The sequence below is a fragment of the Leptopilina heterotoma genome, unplaced genomic scaffold, assembly GCF_015476425.1.
Source record: "Leptopilina heterotoma isolate Lh14 unplaced genomic scaffold, ASM1547642v1 Lhet_58, whole genome shotgun sequence".
Classification (NCBI taxonomy): domain Eukaryota; kingdom Metazoa; phylum Arthropoda; class Insecta; order Hymenoptera; family Figitidae; genus Leptopilina; species Leptopilina heterotoma.
In genome coordinates this window covers 1546851-1567254 of record NW_025111131.1, presented here as the reverse complement: position 1 = coordinate 1567254, position 20404 = coordinate 1546851, and the positions used below count along the sequence as shown (strand labels likewise).

Genomic DNA, 20404 nt, shown 5'->3' with positions numbered 1-20404 from the left:
GGGGATCATCTCGTACACCTTTCCCCTATTACGATTCGTCAAAATCTATATTAAATTTGACGTAATTTTGACCTACGGGTCAAAAAGGGTCTTAATAAATATCTTAACGATACGTCATAATCAAATTTCATTTATTTTTTATCCTACATGCACAAAAATGGCGCTTTCTGATAGCAGACGACAGGGAGAAAAGTCATTCATTTCTTCGACCGTATAAAAATGGCGGCCGTGTTCTCCCAAGGGCAAAAAAATTAGCTGTTCACATGCATTTTTCTTGCCCATCGGAGAAAACGGCCGCCATTTTCATACAAGTCGAACAAGTGAATGAATTTTACTCCCTGTCCTCTGCTATCTGAAATCGACACTTTTGTGCATTAGGAATAAAAAATATCGTAAGTAACACGAGAATAAAGGCAGCCAATTTCTTTACGGTGATTTTTGTGACACGAGTGGAGGTCGAGGGCGCCCCAAGACCAAAATGGCTGCCTTTATCCTCTTGCTGCTTAATATACTATTGTAATCTATTGCTTAACCCCTTCTCAGTCAAGACCAAAATCTCATAACTCGGCTCAAAATGTCGACAACTTTTTAGAAAACTAAAATTTGCGCAAACGAGCATACTGTTGTATTTGAACTCGCTGATTACGAATTCGATATCAGATTTTAAAAATTCAAAATGGCGGATCCAATATGGCGGACATTTAAAAAAATTCATCGGATTCACTTGAAACTTTTTACTCGGGAGTTTTTGGGGTCGCTGATTACGAATCCGATATCAGATTTTGAAAATTTAAAATGGCGGATCCAATATGGTGGACAACATTTTCTAAAATTCATCGGATTCATTTGAACCTCGTTACTAGAGGGTTTTCGCTGATAACGAAAAACTTTTTAAACGATAAAAAATACCAAATTTTCTCCCCGCAGTCAGCTGGTAAGTATACTACGTTACTTACGACCCCAGAGTGTACCACGGGGAGGAATGCGGTCAGATTTTACACTCCTTTATTTTTTTGTTTTTTTATATTTTTTTTTGTTGTTCTTATATTGGATTCGCCATTTTCAAAACCGATATTACATTTCTAATCTACGACATCAATAATTACATAAAAAAATGACTAGTTATTATATTAGATCCGCCATTTTTAGAACCGATATTACATTTTTAATCTGCGACATCAATAAACCTGAAGTAACAAGTTTTAAGTAAATCTGATAAATTTTTTAAAATGGCGCCCGCCATATTGGATCCGCCAATTTGAATTTTTTAAATCTGATATCGGATTCGTAATCAGAGACCCCGAAAACCCCTGAGTAACAAGTTGCAAGTGAATCCGATGAATTTTTAATAAATGTCGTCCGCCATATTGGATTCTCCATTTTGAGATTTTAAAATCTGATATCGGATTCTTAATCAGAGACCCCGAAAACCTCTGAGTAATATGTTTTAAGTGAATCCGATGAATTTGTGAAAATGTCCGCCATATTGGATCCGCCATTTTGAATTTTTAAAATCTAATATCGGATTCGTAATCAGCGACCCTGAAAACTCCTGATTAACAAGTTTCAAGTAAATCTGATGGATTTTTGAAAATCTCGTCCGCCATATTGGATCCGCCATTTTGAATTTTCAAAATCTGATATCGGATTTGTAATCAGCGATCCCGAAAACCCCCGAGTATCAATTTGTGGACGAATCTGTGTGTTTTTGTAGCCAAAAGTCTGCTTGCGTCTATACACGTCATCGACAGTTTGAGCCCACCTGCACCATTACGTGTATACACGTCATCGACTGCCAAGGGGTTAAAAGGCCTGTCACATTTAGTCCATCATGAGGTCCATCACATTAATTACGTTTATTTGAACGTTGAGAACATCTAAATCATGAATTTTTCTAGAAGTTTCTCGACATTAACACATCATATTAAACTACAATTTATTTTTTTATTCTTGTACTTATATAAAGTGTATGTATTAGTCAATAAATTAAAATATTAACAGTCAAAATCCGAAGCTCTTTAATTTTAAGATTTTAATAGCATTGTTGGAGAACTAAATTTAAATTAAAATTAAGTAAAATTACATTAAGACTTAAAAAGACAAAAATGTAAAAAATTACCATATTTGAGTTCTGTTTAATTTTTTATTTCATACTAGACTTAACAAGAAAAATCGGAATGATTAGATAGAAAATCAGTAACAGCTGTTAGTCATGTGTACTGGATGTTCATAAATTAAAAAACATTTGTAAATGTTTTTTTATCTTACAGGCACTGACATAATTTTTTATATTTAATACATTTAGTGGTCTCCAAACATTTACGTTTATAATTATTAAATTTTTAATTTATTTTCTACAGAGTTTTAAATTTAAAAAAGAAGACAAAATTTTTATTATCAATTTTCTTAGTTCACACTGTCAACTTCTCAATGTGCCAGATAACGATCCTAGAGATTATTTAAAATAGAAACTAATTGCGGTGTAATAGAATGTTATTTAACAATAATTGAATTCCCAACTGATTTTTCTTAAAAATATGAAACTGAAAGAAAAGCTTTGACTCGGAGTGATCGCTCATTTTAACAAATTTTCGGTATCCGGTCAAATTCCCGAATTCAAAAACCCGAAAGCCAAATTCTCGAAAACTAAATTTTCTAAACTTTCCAGGTCTTTAAACCCGAAATTTTTTTTTAATCTATTAAAAATCATAATTATTTATTTATTTTTTTATTAAAAAGAGTATTTAATTGTGTAAAAATCAACAAATAAAATAAATATAAAATATATAATAAAAAAAATTCAAAAAAAAATAAAATAAGAAATTTTTTTTAAATATTCAGTTTTTGATAATCATTGCGGTGTTCTTTATATTGTTGAAGAATCCCTCGCAGTCGTGTCTGGGAAGTCAAACACTTCTTCTTTGGGTTTGCTTTTATCGACCTTCCCAAGCTCAGTTTCACGATACATATTTCGGTATCTGTCTGCTTTTTCTGGAACTCCTTGAGAAGGTAGTACAAGTAAGGGTGGTGTTTCCCCAGCAATACCGCAAATCTGTTGTGCCATCCTTCACTGTTGTTAATTGTTCAATGAGCACCTTTGACAGCAGCTGTGTGTCGGTTTCAAATGTTAATTGAGTATCGAGGAAGAACTGCCCTTCCACGACCTCGACCTGGTCTTCCATTTATATAGGGGGTCGTTCACAAGCGACGTCACGCTTTTAGGGGTGGGGGTGTCGAGCTGTGTGTGACGAAGTGCGGAAAATTTTTTTTTGTATGTAAAAAATGTGACGAAGGGGGGAGGGGGTAAAAATCAGTCCGAAAAAGCGTGACGCAGTTTGTGAATGACCCCTAGTTCTCGCCGAAATAATCAAAAACAGGAAGAAGTTTCTGAGGAACTTGGTGAAAACGTTGTTTTTACTCGATGGGTCGATTCGAATAATTTTTTCGGGAGATTTTAAAAACTTTTCGGAAAATTAGACATTCGAGATTATTTTTTTCAGAAAATTAGCTCTTCGGGAAAAAGGTCTTCGGGAAATTTAGTTTTTGGTAATTTGGCTTTCGGGTTTTTGGATTCGGGAATTTGACAGGGAATCCAAATTTTCAATTTTTAATACATACAATTTCAGTTCAATGCGATAAATTTTTATTTTTGATGTCTTTTTTTAGGGAATACCTCATACAAGTTATTTATATCAATTTCTCTAATTTTTAAAAGGTAAATTTAAATTGCAATTAACAAAGCTTATACAACAAAATTTTTCAAAATTAAACACCTCACTTACATTAAAACTAATAAGTGTTACAGTTATTCAAATCTTCAGTTTCCTTCTTTGCACAGCATTGAGAAGATTTACAGCTATCGTGTTTGCAGTTAATTAGACAGTCTAATTTTTTTAAAGTTGATATTTTCTGAAACAAATAACATAACAATGTTAAAACAGTTCTTACTTACATTTAGTTCATGAAACCAAACTTAATTATTTCACTCAGGAATCCATACAACGTTATTATCATTAATTATATTAACCTTGGTATTCTTTCATTTATTCATTCATTCTAGAGGCAGTTTGAAGTTAGACTTTTGTACAGGATTTTGTTTTCTTAATGTTTTGACTATTCCCGTCTAATTTCCCGAATCTTATTTCCAGATAGACGATCTCCCGACAATCATTTTTCCAAAATTACAAATCCCGACAATTAAATTTCAAATAAAATGTAAGAAAAAAATGTTCTTATTATAAATTGATGTTGTGAACTAATAATTGTAAACAATCCTGAACTCCTCCAGAAGATTTGTAATCTTCATATTGTAGCACAATTGACCGAAGACGACTTTAGACTTCAAACCATTTCTTCTTGGGAGCTACTTTAACTGCTTTCCCAAAACCCAATTCGACAATCATGCTTTCGGCATCAGCCTGTTCTTTCTGAAATTCTCATAAAGCTAAATATAAGTCTGGGTGATGTTTTCCCAGCAGAACACGGAAGCGATTGTGCCATCCTTCACTGGATATTTTCTCTTATGCTATCGTTCTTGTGCAGTAGTGGTTCCACAATGATACAGGATTTCTGGGTGGAACGACCCTTCTTCGTCCTACACGCGGTCGTCCTCATTTAGGATGGCATTCTTAAAATCTCTCGTAATTCTCTTTGGCTTATAATTTGCAATTCCATATTCCGCAGCTGCTCCGTGAGTGGCCATTGAAACAATAGTATATTGTGCGGTTTCTATGACGAAAGCAGAGCAAAGACTAGAGGAAATTATCACATATTCGGATTCAATCGTGTGCACTTTTGTATTTTTACGAACTATTACCATTACAGTAAATACTTGCGTGAAAATTGTAGGAGACAATTGTAGGGGAGAGTGGGGAAAAGGCGCTAGGTTTACATTTATCGATGTATATTTTTTAAATTAAGCAATTAATTTATGCGGCCTTTGTTTTTCATTATTCTAAGACTAATCAACAAGAAATTTTAATAGTTGTTATTTAGTATATTATAATTATAAATACATTATTTAATGAAATTTAAAAACAATGCAAAAAATGCCTTTGCCCCACACGCTGGGGCAGTGACGTTTTCGCTTATATTTCTAAAAGAAAGCATTTATAAGCCGTAAAAAAAATAACAAGTGATATTTATTAGTATAATATTTACGAAACATAAGGTTAACAACATATTATTAAAAGAATTAAACTACACTCGATTCTCGTTATAACGACGATCTCGGGACTTCAAAATCTCGATATTACGACGGAAGGAAGAATCCTACTTCACGTTATATTCAAACACATGAATTTATCTGTGATTAACAGAACAAAACGTCAAATACGTGTAAAAAATTTCGTAAAGTATATTTATTTATATTAAAAGTTTCTGCATTATGGAATCAGTTTAAAGAAAAAGTAAGAATTTTTAATAATAATCACATCACTAGATTCTTTAGGTTAAATAAAGTTAAGGGTTGATTAACTTAGTCGTTTTTTTTGAGTTAACCAAAATTTTGGTTAAATTAAATTCTTAAATTCGTTCGTGTTTTTTTTGTCGTTGTATCGAGAGTTTTAATGTTCGTTGTAACGAGAGACCGTTGTAACGAGATTCGTTATAACAAGATTCGAGTGTATTTCAAAAAAAATAAAAACTTTTAGTTATTTTAACCTTATATTGTGAATTAATACATAGAAAATTCGAATATTCAATTGTTTTTGACCAAATTATGTTCAATACACTCAAATCTCGCTATAACGACCTTCTCTATAACGAGGGCTCTGTCTCTCGGTATAGCGAGAAAAATTTCCTCCCGATTACCCCCACTATTTATAAACAAATGCACATTTAGTTGGTTTAAATTTGGTTAAAATCAATATTATTTATATAAAATAAAAATAAGAAAAGTCATAAAAAGTCACTTCTTATTTGAAATTATATCAATGAGTCGAACATCTTCAAAATTTTAGCTTATATAAATTTCTGTATGTTAAAGTTCAAATTAAACTAGGTTACGTTTGTAATTTTGACATTATGAAAATTGTAAACACTAAAAAAAATGAATGAAGAATTTTAAAAGTGGGGATTTCTCATTTCTCCTCTTGCGCTCGTAATAGAGGGAGACTTGACTCCCGAACTTCTCGTTATAGCGAGATTCGAGTGTATTGCCTTTGCCCCACATAACAAACTTTTTTTTACTTTAAATTTAAAATATTTGGATACAAAATTAAACTATAACACCACGCCAGTTGTGTAGAGAAATATTTAATTTATTTGCATGTTACGTTTTAAAAAATTAAATAGGGGAGAGTCTCCAGTTGTGAGACGGGTTTTATTTGTGACCTGTAAATTGTAAACGGGCAAACGAAATTGTAAATAAAATACACCGTTCGAAAGGTAACAGAAATACGCAACTTTTATTAAAAGAAAGTATAGTGTTTCGATGAACTTAAAAAAATTTTACGATAAATTTTCCGAGCACATCGCTTTTTTCAAAAAAAAACGTCTCCAGTTGTGGACACTTATTAAAAATTGCTAAAATTTAATAAGTTTGACATAAAACGTTATGTTTAGTAGAAATAATTAAATATATTAATAATATATATTATTATATACTAAATAATATTTATTCGACAAAATATGACTACCAAATAAACACAATTTAATAGCTTCAACAAGAGCATTAAAATTGATTTCTTCTGAATCAATTGACTTTTTTCCACTTGACATGCCCAAAAATACTAGAAAAAAAATCAAAACATCATTTAAATAGTATGCCTGCAAAGTTGTATTTTTTATGCTGCCCAGATGGGTGTTGACACCGTCTCACAACTGGTGATATGCTGTGTCTCACACCCAGAAATTGGCGCTATTTTGAAAAAGGAAAATTAAATTATTTTCAACCATAGATTGGAACAATGCAATATTGCATCACAAAATATAAGGAAAACACTAAAAGAAAATGCATTACATTTACCTATTCTAAATTAATTAACTTGGAAAAAAAGTACTTTGCATTTATTGAAAAAACGCTTTTTAGTCGATTATCACACACAGTGTTGGTATTTAACAAAAACAGTTTATATATCCGCTTCGGCGTACTCGAAAAAGTTGGCTCATATAGAAAGAAATGTTTTTATATAAACCAATCGGCTTCTTAATATTGCATGTTAAATAAAATTTACTGTCTCACAACTGGAGACTCTCCCCTACTTAAACTTATGTTTTAAAAAATAAAAGTTTGTTCAGTAAAATTATCATTTTATTTTTGCAAAACAATTTTTTTGTTATATTTCTTAAAATATTTGATATTTTTAGGTTTTTCTTTTTTTAATCAATTGGTCTGATTGCATTGCAACTTAATTTTTAATACCAATTGGAATAAACAGAAAATAAAGGAGATATTTTAAAAAACGTCTTTGCCCCGCATAGCGCCTTTGCCCCACTCTCCCCTACAATGACAAATTAAGTATTGAGGTTATTAAAAAAAAAATTTTTTAATTTTTTTTAAAAATTGCTACATAATTTTATTTTAAAACTAACTTTAAATGTACTGTCCAAAAACCAAGTGTTACAGTTGGTAAGAAATTCTAGGTTACGCCACGTAGCAAAAAAAGGAAAACAAAAACAAGGACTCTGCTTTCTTCAATCCCAGAATTGTGTATTTTTCATATGTAAAAAACCGTTGTCAAGTTGTACTTTTTATAATTTTGGTGTTCATTTCATGAACACTTTGCTTCCTTACAGAAATAATAATCATTGAAATATAATTAGTTTGTATAAAAAGGTTAAAAATCATTAAATTTTGGTCCAAAAAATGTGTTTTTATATAGGGGAGAGTCAGTACGGTCGGACCACCTTTACGGTTGGGCCACCTCGGGTTCCTCAGTTGTAACAAACTGGCGCCATTTACCATTGCATGTAAATACTTGTTAGTGATGGTAGAAATCTTTTCACGTCACTTTCATTAAGTTTCAATGAATAACGCAAGCAGTACAAACGTGAAACGTAAATGTGTGGTGAATTTTGAAGCAAAACTTTTTCTTAGTGTCGAGAAAAATTAATTAAACGAAAAGGAAGATGCAAACAATAAAGTAAGTTGATGAAATTTATTCATTAGAGAGTTCTTTAATACTTTGGTATGTTATTTGGTTTTTATATCTTGCGTTTATGTCTGTGTGCTAAAAAAAGGAAAACGACGCGATTTTTCTTGAATTTTTAGACCAACTTCGAGAAGAAAAAGGAAAGCTAACCGCGGAAATCTTGATTTTCCAACGTAATATAAGTTATTAGGGATGTAATATGTGATCATGATTCAATTTAATTAGCGGGGCGTAACTATATCATACCAAGGACGTCATTTACTAATAGTCCAATATTAATTTTTCTATACGATCAATAAAATAAAAAATTGATAAAGAGTAATTTTTAAATGCATTTTATATTTCCTTTTCCTATCTTCAAGTGCATTTCAGCATTCTTCTGTAATTTACGGGCCATTTTTAGTAATATTTCTTCATATCACATTGATTTTTACGGTGGCCCGACCGTAACATTTTTTTTAAAATGTTTATAACTTTTCAAATTTTTGTCCACACATTTTCTGATGTACAAAAGAAACATTCCACTTTAGAAGATCTTTCCAACCATATGTCAGAAAACGTAAAATTTGGCCTAGAACGGAAGTTTTGGGCACAAGTCAAAAAGTGTCCCGACCGTACTGACTCTCCCCTATTCTATAAGATGGTAATAAGAGTTTAATAATTATACATAAGTTAATAAACAAGAATGTTAGAAAAATGATATTTTCCACAATTTTTTATTTTTCGAATACCAATAATTTCATAATTTCTGCCCGCAGGATCAAAAATAGGTCAATCGAAGCGTTATTTTAATGCTCTTGAAGTTGATAATAATATTTTTAAAGTTACTTCTAAATCATTTTAAAAAAATTTCATAAAAGTCTTATTTTTTAAAATTTTAGATTTTTAAAATTTTCATATCTCTGGCTAATATTGACAAAAAATGTTCAATGAAGGCTCAAAAGATACGTCTCAAAAAAACTACAAAAGTAAAGAAAAACATTTATAGGTGTCCTAACATTTTTTTAAGTTATGGACAGAAAACTTTTTTTTACAAAATGAAAAATGCAAAAAAATATAGTTAAACTTTATGAATCAGGCTGAAAATACTCTTATTTTATGTCCCCCCGGGAGACCTACAATTTAAAAAAATTTAAGCCTTTAGTTCTTTCTCGTTCTGAGACATTAAGGCAAAAGTTAATGTTAGTTCACACACGCACACATCGGGACATTATTTTTAAATCCGTTTTGTGGACTTCTGAAGTCAAATTACATCGAAATTTTTATTTATTTATTTATAACATTTATACGGACAGTGCCCGTAGATTAGGTATAATGAGAATAAGTTTATAAATACAAAAAAATAATAAAAATAAAATATAATATACGTAAAATACTCATGTAATTTATAAAACTATATTACGTACGCAACATTGGGCAAATCTCTACGCCGAAATGTTCGCATTGCCTTAGCAATGTAGGTTTTTTTCTTTCTTTCTCTGACTTTAAGTACACATAACCATTGCAGAAGAACTTTTTTCCAACAATTTTGGCTGTATTGTAAATAAATTTGTTTAAGAAAATTAATTTTTAATCTTCTCCTCTTCGAAGTATACAACAACCGACCAATGTTTTAATTTTAATCGTTTATATTAATTTTGGTGGGTCGTCCTCTCTCTATATATATGTAACTACATATACATATTTTGTGCTTCACGTTCACAAAAAAACTATCAGTCCGTCATACATACTGTATATATAATGAGTCTCTTCAGAACACTACGTTATACAAGAACAAAAATTTATGAGCACGAAAATATTCAAAACCAACACTTGATTCAACGCGTGGATTATTTATCCTTCGATCGAGTTGTGGTTCTGATTAATCAGGGGTAAATTAATGCACGTAGACTTCTCGTAACTTCCTTTACCCAAGACTGCAAATTGTGGGCGCTTCCTTTGGTAAAATAGAGTCATTATTCGAGAAGTCAGCAACGGTCATTGTACTATCCTGACATTCCTCGATTGCAGAATTATCTTTCGATATATTAAACAGGTTAGTAAACTCCTCTTAGGCAATTAACTTCCTTTAATTGGTATGTGAAGTTTATACCTCGGTTTTTAATCCACAATTTTTAGCAAGTGTACAGTGAGGGTTGATAAACCTCCCTGTCTATTTCGCAACAATTACACAGGCACAAAAAAAGTCAAAACCCAGAGGTCACACCCCCCTATACCCATGTTTTTGGGGTCACTGAAACCGAATATGACCATGAAAAATTTTTTCCATCGGTCATCGGGTAGCTTAAACCAAAAAAGACTACCAAAAACAAATTCTTCCCTCCCTTAACCCCCTACAACCCCCTTAACACCCGCAGGGTGGGTGTTGGCATTCGAATTTTCACGAAAAGTGGAGTGCGGTGTCTAAACCTACGTTTTTTGGGTCGCTGAAACCAAAAAAGACTACCAAAATCAAATCCTTTCCACCCTTAACCCCCTACAACTCCCTGCAATAATTTTTTTCAAATAAAACGGACCGATTTTTGGAAAATTAAATATTAATTATAAAAAAATTATTGCAGGGGGTTATAGGGGGTTGAGGGTGGAAAGGATTTGATTTTGGTAGTCTTTTTTAGTTTCAGCGACCCAAAAAACGTAGGTTTAGACACCGCAATCGACTTTTCGTGAAAATTCCAATTTCGACCCCTCACCCTGGGGTTGTTAAGGGGGTTGTAGGGGGTTAAGGGAGGAAAGAATTTGTTTTTGGTAGTCTTTTTTGGTTTAAGCGCCCAAAAAAACATAGGAATAGACACCCTACTCCACTTTTTTTAAACTGAAATTCCAACCCCCGGGAGCAGGTGTAAGGGGTGGTAGCGGGAAAATGGCCGATGAAAAAATTTTTCATGGTCATATTTGGTTTCAGCGACCCCAAAAACATGGGGATAGGGGGGTGTGACTTCTGGGTTTTGACTTTTTTTGTGTGTGCCTGTGTTATCATTAGGGTCAGATGGGGTAAATAGAAACAAGGGGTAAATCGAAACAGTAGTTATTTCAGTTAAATTAAAAATTTTAAAAATAAATACGGTCTTACATCTTGAAGCTTATATCACCCCCAACAAGTTCTAAGTATTTTCCCATTTTCCGTTTATCAATTAGCAGCAGTATATACAAAAAATTTTCCTACTGCATAAAAAATTGAAAATCAAAGAAGACATCCTTTCACTTTTTTGACTCGCATTTATTAACGAACAACTTAAACTTTATGAACTTTTTATAATTATAAATTCTTTTAAAATTTTTTTTAAACATTTTACTAATGATTTAACATCACAATTATTAAAATATAAAGATATATGCAAAAATGTTCATATTAAAAAATTTGAAGGTCTTGTAAGTCAACAAAGAGTATCCTTCATACTGATACTGATAAATGGTTAGTTAATTTATCAAATGTTGTTATTCCTAATGATGTCAAAGAAATTTTGAGTCTTGGAGGTCATTTTTCTTTTCCATATAAACAAAAAAAAGATATTCCCGTATCAAAGATTATTACTAACTTTGAGTATGGTTTACTAAAATTTTCACCATATACAGTGATTCAAAAAAAGTATTACACCGAGGAAGTATATAAAGTTGGGAAAATTCTAAGATAGCCTTTTCTCGAATTTTTGTAAAAAAATAAATAGATTTTAAATGAAATGTAATTGAAATTGAAATAATTTAGCCAATGAGAGAGAAGTAATATGGCGACTGGAATTTGCGTTACGAATGTAAGTCTCACTGAAAAAAAGACAATCGGCAAATTTAAATAACATGTCAATGAAATTAGTTTGAAAATATTAGAGTACAGTCTAAACAAAAGTTTATATAATAGTGAAAAAATCATTAAAAGCAATATTTCCAAAAGAAATAATGCAATAATATTAAGTTCAATGTGAAACAAATAAGCAAGAAAATCAAATGGACGTATTATTCCATCAAAAAAAGGTAAGTGGAAAATTAATAAAATAATGTGAAAAATTCAGGTTAACAAAATGTAAACAAAACATTTTTAAAAACATTCAAATCTAAAAAAAATTTTTATTAGTAGGTAACTAATTAATTATTAATTCATTATTTACTAATTTAAAAAGAAATTATTTATAAACAGTAAATAAAAAAAATTAAATAATATTAGTAAATTAAATTACTTTCTAGTAAATTAAATTAAAAACAAAAATTTAATAGTTTATTTTTGAATAAATATTTTTTTAAATAGTCCATCAACAGCTGCCATCTCGTAGCGCTTTTTAATATTACAAATTTATTTTTTCTTTAATTATTATCAATTTAATTAATTAGAATACATAATTAAACCATTAATTAAATAGACAAAAAAATTAATTAATTCGAATAAATAATTAAACAGTTAATTAATTCAACAAAAAAATTCATTAGTTAATTTTATATTCAATAATTATTGTTAATTAATTAAATTATTCATTAATTCTACAAATTCTCTATTAATAATTAACTATCATAAATTAATTATGTTGAAAAATTAATTACAATATCATACTCATGAACAAATATTTTTCTAATGTTCCATCAGCAGTTGCCATCTCGCGGCGCTTTTTTTCATTGCAAATCTATTTCTTAATTAGGAACAATCATTTTTTATTAAAATTATTTAATTAATAAAAACAAGAATTTTAATTTCAGGATCAATTTTTTTAGGCCTGTCAAAATAAATTTCACTTAAATATTTTATTACTGCAAAGGTTGACATCACTTGAGATGGCTCAGTGGCGACCATAACAGACTTGTAAAGGACCCCGCACAAAATACATTGAAAAAAAGTTTCGGTCAAATTTGTTTAAACTCTGTAGTTTTGTAGCTGATAATCTCCTGAACAAAAAATTCTAATGGCAAAACTCCCAAAAATCAATAGTATTTTAGCTACATGCTGTTGAGCCATAAAAAATAGGTTAAAAATAGCAAAGCTTGCTCAAGGCTTGGGAAGGCTTGGTAATGGCTCAAGGCTCAATTATGATTGAAAGCTTGATCATGGCTCGAGGCTTGATTATAGCTCAAAGCTTGATTATGGATCGAGGATTGGTAAAGGCTCAAGGCACGATTATGGCTAAAGGCTTGATTATGACACAAATCTTGATCATGGCTCAAGGCTTGGTTATGGAACAAGGCTTGATTATGGCTCAAGGTCATAATATAAAATAGCAAAGCTTGCTCAAAGCTTGGGAAGGCTTCGTAATGGCTTAAGGCTCGATTATGGCTCATAGCTTGATTATGACTCAAAGCTTGATTATGGCTCAAGGCTTGATTATGGATCAAGACTTGATTTTGGCTAAAGGCTTGATTATGGCTCAAGGCCATAATCAAAAATAGCAAAGCTTGCTCAAGGCTTGGGAAGGTTTGGTAATGGCTCAAGGATCGATTATGACTCAAAGCTTGATTATGACTCAAAGCTTGATTATGGATCAAAGCTTGATTACGTCTCAAGGCTTGATTATGGCTCAAGGCCATAATAAAAAATAGCAAAGCTTGCTCAAGGCTTGGGAAGGCTTGATTATGGCTCAAGGCTTGATTATACTTCAAGGCTTGATCATACCTAAAAGCTCGATTATGGATCAAGGCTTGGTAATGGTTCAAGGCTCGATTATGGCTCAAGGCTTGATCTTGATCATAGTTAAAAGCTTGATTATGGATCAAGGCTTGATTATGGCTTAATGCTTGATAATGACTTAAAGCTGATTATGGATTAAGGCTTGATCATAACTAAAAGCCATATAATCGAGCCTTGAACCATTACCAAGCCTTGATCCATAATCAAGCTTTTAGGTATGTTAAAGCCTTGAAGTATAACCAAGCCTTGAGCCATGATCAAGTCTTAATCCATAATCAAGCTTTGAGTTATGATCAAGCCTTGAACCATTATCAAGCCTTGATCCATAATCAAACATTCAGGCATGATCAAGCCTTGAGCCATGGTCAAGATTTGAGCCAAAATCAAGTCTTGATCCATAATCAAGCTTTGAGTCATAATCAAGCCTTGAGCCATTACCAAGCCTTCCCAAGCCTTGAGCAAGCTTTGCTATTTTTGATTATGGCCTTGAGCTATAATCAAGCCTCGAGCCATGATCAAGCCTGGAACCACAATCAAGCCTTGATCCATAATCAAGATTTGAGTCATAATCAAGATTTGAGTCATAATCAAGATTTAAGTCATAATCGAACCTTAAGCCATTACTAAGCCTTCCTAAGCCTTGAGCAAGCTTTGCTATTTTTGACCTATTTTTTATGGCTCAACAGCATGTAGCTAAAATACTATTGATTTCTGGGAGTTTTGCCATTAGCATTTTTTGTTCAGGAGATTATTAGCTACAAAACTCTGTAGTTTAAACAAATTTAACCGAAACTTTTTTTCAATGTATTTTACGCGGGGTCCTTTGAAGTTTGCGTACGACTCCCGGGTCGGTTGAAATTCTTTTTTCTGTTTCCTTTTATTAAATTTTGCATTTAATTTTTCAGTGATAAAAATAATATTGGAAAAAATATAGGCAAAGTATGGGAGAATAAAAATCGATTTTTTTTTATTTTTTGTAATGACAAAATTAGCAATCTGAACTTTAGCAAAAATATGGGCATAGTATGGGTGGAAAAAAATCGATTTTTTCAAATTTTTGGTAAAGAAAAAATTATCAATCTGAACTTTGGAAAAATATGGAAAAAGTACGGCTGAAAAAAAATCGATTTTTTTCAATTTTGGTAATGAAACAATTAGCAATCTGAACTTTGGAAAAATATGGGAAAAGTATGGAAGAAAAAAAATGGATTTTGTCTTATTTTTGGTAATGAAAAAATTAGCAATCTGAACTTTGGCAAAACTATGGGCAAAGTGTGGGTGGAAAAAAATCGATTTTTTCAAAATTTTTGGTAATAAAAAAATTATCAATCTGAACTTTGGCAAAAACATAGGCAAAGTATGGGTGGAAAAAAATCGATTTTTTCCAAATTTTTGGTAATGAAAACATTAACAATCTGAACTTTGGCAAAAATATGGGCAAAGTATAAGGAAAAAATAGATTTTATCTTATTTTCGGTATTAAAAAATACAGCAATCTGAACTTTGGCAAAAATAAAGGCAAAGTATGGGAGAAAAAAAATAGATTTTTTCTTATTTTTGGTAATGACAAAAATTAGCAATCTGAACTTTGGCAAAAATATGTGCAAAGTATGGGAATAAAAAAATTGTTTTTTTCATATTTTTTTGAAATAAAAAAATTAGCAAACAGAACTTTGGTAAAAACATATGCAAAGTACGGATGGAAAAAAATCGATTTTTTCCAATTTTTGGTAACGAAAAAATTAGCAATCTGAACTTTAGCAAAAATATGGGCAGAGTATGGGAATAAAAAATGGATTTTTTCTTATTTTTGGTAATGAAAAAATTAGCAAACTGAACTTTGAAAAAAACATGGACAAAGTATGGGAATAAAAAATTTTTTTTTCTTATTTTTGGTAATGACAAAATTAGCAATCTGAACTTTAGCAAAAACATAAGCAAAGTACGGGTGGAAAAAAATGGATTTTTTCCAATTTTTGTAAAAGAAAAAATTATCAATCTGAACTTTGGCAAAAACATGAGCAAAGTACGGGTGGAAAAAAATCGATTTTTCCAATTTTTGTAAAAGAAAAAATTATCAATCTGAACTTTGGCAAAAACATGGGCAAAGTATGGGTGGAAAAAAATCGATTTTTTCAAATTTTTGGTAAAGAAAAAATTATCAATCTGAACTTTGGCAAAAATATGTGCAAAGTATGGGAATAAAAAAATTTAATTTTTCTTATTTTCGGTAATGAAATAATTAGCAAAATGAGCTTTGGCAAAAACATGGGCAAAGTTCGTGAGGAAAAAAACGATTTTTTATTTTTGGTAAAGAAAAAATTACTAATCTAAACTTTGTCAAAAATATGGGCAAAGTATGGGTGGAACAAAATCGATCTTTTCCAATTTTGGGTTATGAAAGAAATATCCATTTGAACTTTGGCAAAAACATGGGCAAATTATATTGGAAAAAATCGATTTTTGAAAATTTTTGGTAATGAAAACATTAGCAAAATGAACTACGGCAAAAATATGGGCAAAGTATGGGAATAAAAATATCGATTTTTTCTTATTTTTGGTAATCAAAAAATTAGCAATCTGAACTTTGGAAAAATATGGGCAAAGTATGGAAGAAAAAAAATGGATTTTTTCTTATTTTTGGTAATGAAAAAATTAACAATCTGAACTTTGTCAAAAATATGGCCAAAGGATGGGAATAAAAAAATCGATTTTTCGCTCGCAAGTTTCAGCGCGCCTCGGGGCACGCGAATATTGATCGTCGCGCTCCATGTGTTGTTGCGCGCAAATGGCTCGCTTCGCTCGCGGTGGTCTGTAATTATTGTGCATTATTTGTGTTCTTGTTCTTGTTTCCTATTATATGTTTCATAAAACATTTTTTTTTCTTAAAGTTACTACGACATTAAGAATTACATTCTCATCACATGTTTTTGTTTGCTGATGATTGCGAGATTAAGTGGATTTAAATGTATATTTTTGGTCTTGATGATTAAAATTGTTAAGTTATTTTTAATTATACTAACTCTTTTAGCAGAAACATGATTTGCAGAAGCAGCTAAAATATTCTTAAAGTATTAGTATCAAGTTTTTTGTGTAGTGTAGACTGGAGCGTAATGGCTAACTTTTCACTCTTTGTTGATTTACTCGGACATTTTTGTTTTAATTTAGTGTTTATCTCCTAAAAAAAGTTACTCTGGTATCTCAGCTTTCTTTTAAAAAACGAACGTCCCAATATTACTCCACAGTAAAAAAACTAACTCAAACGATTTTTGGTCGAAAGCGGGATTTATTCAAGCTTTTTGTATATTCGATTGAATTCGATTTAAATTGCCTGAACTTGTGCAAACGAATTCGCATTCGAAAGAAATGACCAAGGCATGCCTTGAATTCGTGCTGGTGAATTAAAAAAAATTAAAAGACCCAAATTTTGTCCATTGAATTAGTAAGAATAGAAGATTTGGGATTTCAATACAGGTTGACGAATTCAGGATAAAATTGCAACATAGCTCCAATTCGTATTTGTCACAAAGCGGGATTCACTGAAGCTCTTTGTGAATTCTTTTTAATTTATTTCAATTAGTTTTTGTTTACTGGGTCTTACTTTTTTTTCTACAATGAACGTACACCTCGTAGGTATCGTAGGTTGCTCTTTATGCATAGCGTGTTGCATTAGCCAACACGCCCTAGGGGTACATGGGAAATATTTTGTAATTTTTATCAATACAATAAGTATGAAACAAAAATCTCAAATTAATCCTAAAACGTCGAGATTTCATAAAATTAGCGAAAGTCAATTTTCGACCAAAACTAATACTTTCTCATGTGATGAGAATGTAAAAAATTTTTATTTGAAAATAAAATTTTTTAGTTCTATACTGAGAGACCTTTGGGACTGTAGCGGAACAACGTATGTGACAGCAGCTCCACTATGGTTTTGGTGCGCTGTGGTACAATTTTGGGCGCGTGCACTGAGAGACCTTTGGGTCAGCAGCAGACTTTCGATAGGCTGCTACTGACCATTTTGGTGGTACGGTACAGGACTATACTTTTGGGTTGCTGTGGTACAATTTTGGGCGCGTGACAGTCCAAAAGTAGTTTAGCTGCAAATCAAAGGCGGCATCCCCACTACTTCGGTGAGCTGCTTACCAACATTTTGGACTGTCACGCGCCCAAAAATGTACCGCAGCGCACCAAAACCATAGTGGAGCTGCTTTCACATACGTTGTTCCGCTACAGTCCCAAAGGTCTCTCATTGTGACAGTTCAAAATCTTGGTAAGCAGCTCACCGAAGTAGTGGGGATGCCGCCTTTGATTTGCAGCTAAACAACTTTTGGACTGTCACGCGCCCAAAATTGTCCCACAGCAACCCAAAAGTATAGTCCTGTAGCGTACCATCAAAATGGTCAGTAGCAGCCTATCGAAAGTCTGCTGCTGACCCAAAGTTTTCTCAGTGTAGATAAACCGTTTAGCTAAACCTGCCCAAAAACTTAAAAAATAAACTTGGCCCAAAAACTTAAAAAAAAAAAAAATTCATATCTTTTTTGTTTTTTGTTGTACAAAAAAGTATTTAAAGAAAAAATTGTTTGTATTTGCTCAAAATTTAAGGAAAAAAATAAAAACAATTTTTTTTTGAAAATTGCCAAAAATACAAAATTTTGAAAAAATCAAAATTTTGTATTTTTGTTATTTTTTGACGCAATGAGCTGTCCAACGAACTCAGGCTTCATTTTAATGGACTAAAAAAGTCCCCCAAATTGCAAATCTATTCATAAAAATTTACTCGAGTTATCGTGACGACAAAATTTTCTACAAACAGACAGACAGACACTTCTCTAAAAACCATTTTTTTGGAATCAGGGGGTCATGAAACGTAGAGATTTACCAAAATTAGACATTGCTCAAAATCGCACAAATCCAAGACTTTCTCATTTTTGATGAGAATGTAAAAAGCAAATTTTACGGAAAAATTAAAAAAAAGCAAAATTTTGGCATATTTTGAGTTCTTTTTTGTTCCTAATTTTGTATATTTACCTAAATTTGGCATCTAAAAGAAAAAAATGAAAGTTTTGACATGTTTTTAATGTTTTTTTAATGTTTTGGCTAATGCTTCACTCACTAAAAATCTCAATTTTTTGCACTTTTTCGGAAAAAAAATTCATAACTTTTTTGTTTTTTGTTGTACAAAAAAGTATCTAAAGGAAAAATTGTTTGTTTTTGTTTAAAATTTAAGGAGAAAAATTAAAAAAAAATTTTTTTTAAATTGTAAAAAATCCAAAAGGCCGTAGCAGTATAAGCATGTAAAAAGTGCCCCCCCTTGGATTGGGTCCATATTTAGGGAATAATTTTGACCTATTATGAGACTTATTTTCACCAAGTTTCAACTCAAAAAAAAATTTTGTTTTTGAGTTATACAATTTTTTTGAAAAATTCAAAAAAATTCAAAAATTTTTTTTCCCTTTAAAATGGTTGAACCGATTTTCATGAAAAAATTTTTTTTTGTACAATACAATATGAACAGTTAATAAAAAAAAATTTTCGACTAAGTTCTAACAAAGAAAGTCAGTAAAAAGTCAGTAAAAAAAAATTTTTTTTTAAAAAACATTTTTTTTTTATTGAAATTTTTTTTGCACCACCGCCATTTTTTTTTCTATAAAATAATAGTCATTTCAAGAGTAACATATATTTTTTGCAAGATGATTGAAAGGGTACTTCATACTTTAAAAAATAAAAAACCGATTTTTGGCCCATAAATAGTACAGTTTTCTATATAAACGAGGGGCCAACATTTTTTAAAATTACATTAAAAATTAATTAATACTTAAATTAAATTTCTAAAAAAGTTAATAATATATGCCTGTTTATTGTAAATATTGATTTTTTAGTATGTACAAGGTTAATTAAAAAAGTAAATGGACGTACACTACCGTCGGGAATTACCGGTACGGCTGCACGCGCACGGCCCAAAAACATGTCAATCACTGAGGAAACGATTTATTTGATTCAAAAAAATTTTGTTTAAATCAAACTTAAAATATATTTGCTATACAGTTAAACAAATTTCATTTTAATTCAAACATATTTTTTGGTTCATTTATAGAAATAATATATTCAATTCAAACAAAATTTATGGTTGATTTTAAATTATTTCTAATCAACATTTAAGTTTGGATCAAACATAACATTTTTAAACATATTCTTTGTTTAAACCAAAACAGAAAATATATTTGAATTAAACACAATTATTCAAACAAATATTATTTTTGAATCAAAGCAGTAGATATTTTCTATATATATTGGGATCTCACAAACCGATTAAGATTTTAAAACTCTTTTGGTCTTAAGTTAAAGATAAAACTTAAACCTATGTAAATTTCAAATTTTTTCTACAATTATTAAAAAATATGCCAAAGTTGAAAAAACTTCAAAAAAATTTCTTTTTTTGTAAATTTTTTTGAAAAGTTGACTAAAATATCAATATTTACAATAAACAGGCATATATTATTAACTTTTTTAGAAATTTAATTTAAGTATTAATTAATTTTTAATGTAATTTTAAAAAATGTTGGCCCCTCGTTTATATAGAAAACTGTACTATTTAGGGGCCAAAAATCGGTTTTTTATTTTTTAAAGTATGAAGTACCCTTTCAATCATCTTGCAAAAATATATGTTACTCTTGAAATTTGGTCTTGAATTTGGTCGAAAATTTTT

General features: G+C 30.7%; 1 protein-coding gene across 4 annotated transcripts in view; it reads right to left on the bottom strand.

Annotated features, from left to right (window-relative positions):
• Positions 1-2129: 2129 nt before the first annotated feature.
• LOC122508914 (zinc transporter 1) overlaps positions 2130-20404 on the bottom strand; it is a 316952-nt gene continuing 298677 nt past the window's right edge. For all 4 annotated transcript variants that reach the window (XM_043622581.1, XM_043622579.1, XM_043622578.1 and 1 more), the window contains one exon: positions 2130-3909. In XM_043622581.1, the coding sequence (XP_043478516.1) occupies positions 3790-3909 (120 nt within the window). In that variant the 3' untranslated portion in view covers positions 2130-3789. The remainder of the gene's footprint in view (positions 3910-20404) is intronic.